This window comes from Centrocercus urophasianus, unplaced genomic scaffold, assembly GCF_019232065.1.
Source record: "Centrocercus urophasianus isolate 14NV4802_14NV808 unplaced genomic scaffold, USGS_Curo_1.0 seq_12, whole genome shotgun sequence".
Lineage (NCBI taxonomy): Eukaryota > Metazoa > Chordata > Aves > Galliformes > Phasianidae > Centrocercus > Centrocercus urophasianus.
In genome coordinates, this window is record NW_024884364.1 from 45,104,280 (window position 1) to 45,112,968 (window position 8,689).

The following is an 8,689-nucleotide window of genomic DNA, read 5'->3' on the forward strand; positions in this document are numbered from 1 at the left end:
AGCAACAAGTTCCACACATCTTCTACTCCTCTCTTTTCTTTTGAATCTGCACCTTAGTACTGTCTCTGTGTTTTTCTGCTCACACTTTTTTCTGTTAAAGAACCCTCCTTTCATCACTGCAGGAGCAGAAGGGGCAGCCAAAGATTGCCACTAGTCGCACAGTTTATTTTTAGCAGGCTTGTAATGCCAAGAATTTCCCAAAGGCCAATAAAATTTTATTATTCTTAATATCACTGTTATTAACAATTATACTGAGTCAGGTTGTTATGATTGTCCTGAGTCAGATTGTTACAGTATATGTTGAGGGATAGGAAGAAGCAGTAGAGCTGACCTTTGAGTTTCTTATCCTCTGAAACTGCTGATGCTGCAGGTTGTAAAGTACAGAACATTTTTCCACTATGAACTAGTAGATCTCAAGGTTAGAATAAATCTGGAATTAAAGGAACACTGTGACATGTTGACTGATATTTCTGTATGATGCCTTCTTGTGGTTTTCATTTTAGGTGATTTTATTTATTATTTTAATATGGTTGTTGTGAGAACTGTGGCACATAAACATGAAAGATATGCAATCGTTTAATCTAGAAAACAGAAGTATAATAAGATACTGAGTTGGAAGGTGGCTATTAATGAAGTTAGAACTAGAAGTGCAGATTTACAGTGCTAAAGTTCCTGATTTCTGGAGAGGATCATCAGGGAGTCTGAGTGTGCCCGGGTCTCCATCATTGGAGGCTTTAGTCAAAAGCTGATCTGTTTCTAAAAAGTATATCTTAATTTATCCAAATGGGTTGGTTGAAATCTCTGACATACGTAACAGGCTAGATTTGTAGGGCAGTCCTTTCTGACTTCAAGAAAAAACATTAAGAGTTTTTTTTCCATTTTTCTCCTACACCAACTTTACCCTTCTGTCATTTTACAGAACAAGGAGCCAAATGATGTGTATAACATGTTTACAACATTTTCACTCCAGGTTTTCTGATTCCCAATCCTGATCTCAAACCACTTAAACCCGAGTTTCCTGCCCCAGGAACGAAAAGCCTCCCACCTTTTCTGGTGTGTTTACGACAGCAAAGAGGCTTTGAGTGTGGCTGCCTGCTTTTGCACTTGTAGGTGGTCGTGAGCTAATGCAGCTAAAGTCAATATAAGAGCAAATAATGCTGGGAAGCCTCTGCAACAGATTATGCCTTTCAGTACATAACCTACAGTGAGCTTCTGTCTAAGTGTGCAGTTTTCTGTCTGTGAAATCTTGGTGGAGTGCTGCAGGTCAATAGAATAAAACAATTTTCTCTTCCTTGTTTTTAGAAAGAATAAAGAGTCAACAGAGAGAGAAAATTTAGAAGAGAAAAGTGAAGTGACAATAACAATTGAAAATGGGATTCCTTGCGAAACACTGGATTTAAAAGCAGGCCACGTTAATGGAGTCTTTGCAGCAGATGATGAACGGTTCACGTCCTTATGAAATGCTGCCATTGCTATCTGGTGCTCTTTTGAAAGACTCCTGTGCCTACCTTATCTCGTCTCTACTCCTGAATGTCAAACATGAAGACAAGAAAAATGTCCTTTCACTTAATTTCCCTCGAGAGAACCTTTTACTGATAACACATACACTGGAACTTCCATTACAATGCTTTTGTTTGTGAGCAAAGCAAATGAGAAGACCTCACATTATAGCCATTTAAGATTTCAGAAAGATGTGTGACAGAACAGAGCTGAAACCTGCCTTGTGTCAGGCATTTAATTTTAAATGATTATTTAAATGTCTATTGTTGTTTTTTCCTTGATATAAACATGAAACTGCATTATTCTTGACTGTCACAGGGGAGATCATCTATCATTGTCAACTCTGTCTGGGCTTTCTTTTAAGCCATATACAAAAGTTTTCTCTGTAAGCTGACTTCTGTTTGCTGATACACTGTATGCTTTTGGATGGAATAGTGATCAGTGCATGAAGCTTTTAGTTTATTTGGGGGGATAAAAGCTCTCACAGCCTCTGTAAAAGCAGGTTAAAAAATGGCTGGGCCATCTACAGTGTTGAGGACTAGCAAAAATGTGTTTTTCACATTAAAAAGTCATAAATTACGTGACCCAGAAACCAAAAGTGGCAAGATTTTGAATTTTTTTTTTAAATTAAAAGGAAAGGGAGACTTTCCACAGGTGCCTCCTATTGCCAATGGCCCAGCTCTCATTGACTTTCTAAGAGCATACTGCAATTGTTTGAAAAATTCTCCTTACATTTCTTAATAATAAAACTAAAGCAGATTTCCAAGCTATATAGTGAGCCCAGGGTCAACTGAAATCTTCACGTGGCAGCTGTATAGCTGGTTCAGCCCTTGAAACACCAGCTGCTGTTTTTCATACATCATGCCTGCCTGAGGTAAGTGGGCAGAGAGCATTCAGACCTAGGATTCCTAGGTGTGTGGCTGGAGGCTGAGAGTATCAAACAATACCAGGCGCTAAATTTTATTGCTGGATTACTCTGCCATCAGCCATATATACATACTACGAAGCTGTCTGTGCCCTACTCCTCTTCCTATTTAAACCAGTGATGTATTTCTTGCTGATTTGAGAAGAATTGGGCCTGAGTAAAGGAGAGTTTCATGTGTGGGTAATTGCAGACAGAGGATATAAATACATTGAAGTAAAGTAGGGGACCTGTTGGTCACCAAATGGCTGCCCACACCACTGGAGGCAGGTTCTGACCATTAGCTATCACATTTTTAGTGTCATGTTTGGAGACAATGTTAGAAAACTCATTTGCTTATTTCACCCATAGGAACAGGTTAAATCAGGATAAAAGCTCTTTGTAAAGGACCTTCCAGTGTCCTGAAAATTAAGGAAGCTTCTCATGCCCTCAGGTATGAATTCTTTAGCATTTTGGCTGTATCAGGCATTTTTGGCTATCCATTTGGCTTGACTCTGGCTCTTGGGAGTGGGGTAAGCAGAATGGGGAGGGGAATGGTGAAACAGCAGGGTGAAACAGGGAGACTGAGCAAGCGGAGTGCAGAGCTGGGTGAGGGTGGGGAAGGAGGGCAAAATATGAAATAAAACTGTGGTCCCACCAACCATTTGCCTCACTTAGTCTCCTTCTGTGTCCTACTGATGGGCCTCTCTGGACAAGGAATGTGACTTCTCCATGTTTTGGAGGGTGCACTGCTCGCTTCTCAGTTACTGATGATAGCATCTCATTGCTTCAAATAGCGTTCAACAACAAAGATACATATTTCTCACAGGCACATCAAAGGTTAAGCTTGCTGTTGTTTAAGATCATTTGGGGGAAAGATACAGAGTACAGTCTTATTATTGCTTCCTCAGTCCTTGCTCCCAGGTCTTTCACTCAGTCAGAGTTTTATGTTGGTAATTCCAATCGCATCATTTCCAAACCTTTGCACTCTTCACATTCTTTATATGACAAATAGCTACATTGCAGTATGACCACAATAGATTGCTGTAGAAGCAGCACCTCTGCGATAGCCTGTGAAAGATTTCAGTACAAAGAGCTTAGTGGTGCAAGAGCAACCCCAAGCTACTGTATAAAAACTACCATTGTTCTGTATTCTGTTGTATGAGACCAGAATAAAATTCATATAGTATGACAAAGGACTGAGCATACCTGAGCATACTGCCATGGCCTGAGTGAAGGTCTGATTCAGCCTGTGGCAGTAGCCAGCAATTGGAAAATAGATTGAAAGCCTCCGAGCAAAACACTGTGTGGTGTGGGCTTAGCACTAGTGGCACGTATTTAATCACTGGCTTCCTCCCGGCTCACCTCTCAGCAGTGTAATTACTTTACAGCAGTTTGGTGTAATTTTCTGCTAATGATGATATGGGACTCACCCACAGCATACATCTTGCTTGTCTCTGCACTGACAGAAAATGGCTTGAGAGAAGTAAATGATACATGAGCAGACAGGTATCACACTTAGCAGCGCTTAGAAGTCAGTGTTGGTGTTAGCTCTTTAATTGAAATAGCTGCTGCAAATGAGGTTAATCAAGGGCATGCTGCTACAGAGGAAATAAATCTCTTTTCCAGTCTCTCTGTGTAGCAGAAACGTATTAGAAAACAAAGAGTGCTTTGATTTGGTAAAGCCTGTTCTCCAGCACCTGCAAATGTTATGAAAACAATTTATATCTGCTGAGGACCTGGCCAGATGTTTTATGTAACTTTCACCATTTGTAATTTCTGCTTTTTTTAAACCACCTGCCATCAAAAGACGTGATAATAACAAGAAAGTAAGAAACAAGAGACAGAATATATACAGTAAAATACTTCCTATTACAATGAGTCAGTTGTATTTGTGCTGAGCCAATGAATTTCAGCAAAAGAACATGGTGTGCTCAAGACAGAACTGTTTTATTTTCAGGAGATGCCTTTGAGAAAAGAGAGAGGAAAGAAGAAAATTCAATTAAACAGAACAGCAAAAACAGAGAAGTTCTGTTTGAAGATCTGCAACATTTATCACCAGCTCCACATTCCCCATGAGTCAACATTTCAGGAAGGATGCTGCAGTTCTGTTCTGCTTACTTGTGAGAGGGTATTGATGTCTGCGTTATTATAAGCACAAATCATGCACAAGTAAATAGTTTACACTGCTGCTCTGTATCTACGCACTTGGAGCACTGGAGAACATTGGAAACTTTAAAACACTACCCTTAAACTGAACAGATTTTGACACAACCACTTTCTGTACAGAACCTTGAGCATTGCATTGACCACAGGCTGGTTATATAAATTAACTTATAACTTTATAATTTCAGGAAGATGACAAACTGGGCAGATGCTAAAGACCATATTGGACCCATTTTGCCACTTGCTTTATGGCAATCTAACTGTTCTACAGACTGATGTCACTGTATGTTGGACAAAACTGTGCTGTCACATCGCCATTCTCTTCTCCTCCAGAAAAAATCCCTGAGGGGGGGGGTCTGCCTGCAGCACTCTCCTTTAAATGTACTGCCTCTTCAAGTCTGGTAATCAGACCTGAACTGAATATTCCCCCTGCAGCTCTGCCAGGGCTGAAGATCCTGGAGATGCTACCCCATGTCCCTCTTGCAGCCATATGCTCCTACTTGTTCATCTGGGTAGAACAGTTGTTGGTCATACTGACCTCCATGAACAGGGCTGCGCCCTCACAGGAGGCTTTGTTCTGTATTTTAGGGGAAGATACATCAGAAGGCACTTCGCTGTTTCTGCTACTATTCACAAACAAGAAAGGTGAAATAGGCACAAGGAGCCTTAGGGTAAAATTCAGATCTTGTTCTTTCATCACCTTAGAATAAAAATCATTCTCCAATGAATGCAAATATCTGTATTAGCATTAGAACTTCTGGTTTGATAACTCATGTGTTGTTTTTGACCAAGCAAGGAATGTTACCACATCTTGAAGAGTTTTTCAAGTGTAACCTCCTACATGTAGGAAAATAAAATACCTACTTTAAAGCTTGGGAAAGAACTGCAAAAAAGTCTGAAAATAACTCTCAGTAAAAAGGTGGTGCTTATGTTTCTAGATACTCATAAAAATACATCTCAGGTATTTTGTCAGTTCATAACCTGCAACATACAAAATTAGCTGTTTTAAATGTGCTGGGTTTTTATAGAAAATGCATTGTTCAACTATCCTCAACCCATTAGCAATGAGCAATCTGTGCTTGGTTTTGTATGAGTGGTTCCTTTTGGCCTCTCGTGGTTTTTGTTTCCCTTTAATGTAGCGTGTAAGAAGAGATGTGTGCAGTAGAGTGACGCTGCGGCTTCCTAGGCTACTGGGCAGTTGCTAAGGAAAAGTTTGCACTGTTGGATACGCCTAGTTTGAAGGGCTAAACTCAGTAGTTTTCGCATCGCTTAAAGCTGAAGTACCTTGACAGTGGTCAGTGACACACACTTGCTGGCACAAATCTGTCAGTGTATTCAGTTTTTTGAATACACTAAGCACTGCGGATGCACTTATCCTAATGCATTTGCCTTTACAGCTGGATATTCTGTAGCTGGATTGATGTCAGCAATTCTGCCCAAAATGGTGTGGAGGAATTACAGCCTTACAGTACAGCTTCAACCTTGCTCTCAGCAAATTCAGCAGCTTCAGTGGGAACTGGATTTTGCTCAGGATCATTAAAAAAAAGAGTCTAGTTTTGTTAGTCACATCTCTTTCTTCCTGCTGTTTCCCTTTTCCTTAGAGATGACAACTTGAAGTTGTCAGAGCATCTTATTTGATTCAGCAATAGCTAAACAGAAAACATTTAATTTTTGAGAAATGGCTCGAGCTTCGCTTTTTTCTGGCATTACTCTTCTATCAGCTTCTGCTGCTCTCCTATCTTTGAGATCTTAATTGCAACAAATTACCGTATGCAGCCTTTATCAGTTGTGGACCAGCAGTAATTTTAGACTTTGGACTTATGTTCTTCCATGATCTGAACAATGCATTAGAGGCTGATATGTGGATACATGGCTGTTGGAAAATGAAATAAGACCACTTGCTGCCTCCTTAGTGATCATGAAATGTGAAATGCTGGTTGCCTGGAGGAAAAGCTGCATATCACAAGATTAATACCCTTAATACCCTTAGCTGCTGGGGCAAAGTGGCTCTTTATAATTGGCCAAAGTGTAAGGATTCAGTATGAGTACTAGGAAAAAATTTCTTCTCAGAAAGAGTGGTGATGCAGTGGCACAGGCTGCTCAGGGAGGTGGTGGTGTCACCATCCCTGGAGGTTTTCAAAGAACGTGTCGATGTGGCACTGAGGGACTGTGGTCATGGGCATGGTGGGGTTGGGTTGACAGGACAGATGATCGTGGAGGTCTGTTCCGGCCTTAAAGATTCTATGATTCTACGATTACAAGGTATTGTACCCCTGCATGGTTTCCTCTTCCATCACCTTAACATATGGTCTCAAGTCTGACAGCGGCCTTCCCCAGTACAAATGAGGACACTTCATAATATTAGCCTGCCTGCTTGTATGCTCTTCCGCGCCTTCCTGAAAACCACTCAGCTTCATTGCTTTGTCCTAAACCTTGCAAAAACACTTCAGTTCCCTGATGCTTCACAGACTTATCAGCAACTTTCCTTAGTTCTCACTGTCGTTGTCAGGTGCAAGATTTGTTCCTACCTGTGAGTTGCTTGACCCTTGGGCGATGCTCAGCAAGCTTTGAGCAGCTGTCAGCCCTTGGATAATAAAGGAGCAATGCAGAGGTGACAACTTCTTTTTAGGTCTGAGATCCAGTCATTGGAATGTGGCCATGCAGCGTCCTGCCTCTAGCTCAGCCGCAGGGGCTACATCTGAGAAATGTCAGACACCACAGATGCCAAAGAGTTACTCATGTGGGAAATAGGCTGCTCTGGGGATTAGGAAGGACTGTTTGCCCAGCCCCTGTTTGGAGTGCAAGGATGAGGAAGAGGCTCTGGGATTGCTCCCGGCGATGCCCAGGAGCCATTGAGGCAGCGCAGCCCTCTCTCAGAACTGCATCAGGGCAATGCGTAAACCCTGGGCCTTCGCTGCCTCTGCAGAGCTACTTTACAGGAAGCCGTCAGAGCAAGGATCTGCCAGGTATTTAACTGATGTGAACCTCTCTTTGGCAAACAGCAGAGAAGCAGGGCGGCTACAGCCCTGCACAGGCAATAGAATAGCTTTTGGTCTTTCTGAGGATACTCTAGGCCAGGGACTCTGCAGCTGTGTCCCTTCTGAGCCCCTCTGCAAATCAGTTCCCCAGCAATACTCTTATGCACTGAGCAAAAAGGCAGAATGATGAAGTATAGCAGAGCTTAAGAGGTACTCCTGTCTGGGAAAACTGTCCTGATAATGGTATTTTAAGCTATTTGAAGGGTGTGGTGCCCAATGCACAATGCACTGCTTTCTTACTGAAGCATACCCTAAATGCAATTCTCTCTTATCACAGCTCTCATTTCATAGCACAGCTCAGTCAGCACTGTAATAGTGAGGCAGAAGCAGTTCTGTCAGAGCCAAGATACATCAAACATTGGTGAGCAGCTCTGTAAGCAGACTGGGAGCAGCTGGGGGCCATAGCTCGCACTGCAGAGCCCAGGGTGGAGGGGAGGACTGGCAAACTGGAGAGTGAGCACATACTGTTATTTTAGGGCAACCTCAGCCTCTGTGCCGAAATGGTGGCAAACTATCTCAGTCTCAGTACAAGCCAACCAGACCAGCCACAATTGCGTATAACAACAGCTCTGGTTGAGACCAGAGCTTAACTCTGTTCGTTTTCTTCTAATGGCTGCTGCATCACAGCCCCTACTGAATTTCATTTTCTCAGTTTCCTGTTTCTTTTTGAGCTGTGGCACAAATGGTCCTACATCCAAATATAGCACCTACATATTGGTATATGCAGGTGCATATAGCACCTCAAAAATTGGAATTTTTGAGCACATAGGCTGTTTTTAGCATGCCAAAATGTACTGGGCTCAGTGATTGTGCAGTTGCCTTATGAGAGTAAAAGAGAAAAGAAAAAAGTTAAAGCAAACAGTCATCACAGTCCCTGTTCTCTATTAAAAAGAAGAAATCACATCAAGGTAATAGACATCATTCTTTGCTCTAATAGACAATGGGACACATGGGTAAGGGAGAAACTGCAGCCAAAAGTGGTATTAAAAAAGACCTGTCAACACTTCACCACGTGACAGTCTCACAAGCAAATTAAGGAAAGATGAGCCAGACAAGAATCACAAAAGGCACATAATTACCTAAA

General features: G+C 41.8%; 1 protein-coding gene across 2 annotated transcripts in view; it reads left to right on the forward strand.

Moving 5' to 3' along the window:
- The window catches only part of CLTRN (collectrin, amino acid transport regulator), an 18,970-nt gene extending 15,969 nt beyond the window's left edge, over nt 1-3,001 (forward strand). For both annotated transcript variants that reach the window (XM_042809721.1, XM_042809722.1), the window contains one exon: nt 1,303-3,001. In XM_042809721.1, the coding sequence (XP_042665655.1) occupies nt 1,303-1,459 (157 nt within the window). In that variant the 3' untranslated portion in view covers nt 1,460-3,001. The remainder of the gene's footprint in view (nt 1-1,302) is intronic.
- The last annotated feature ends 5,688 nt before the right edge of the window (nt 3,002-8,689 follow it).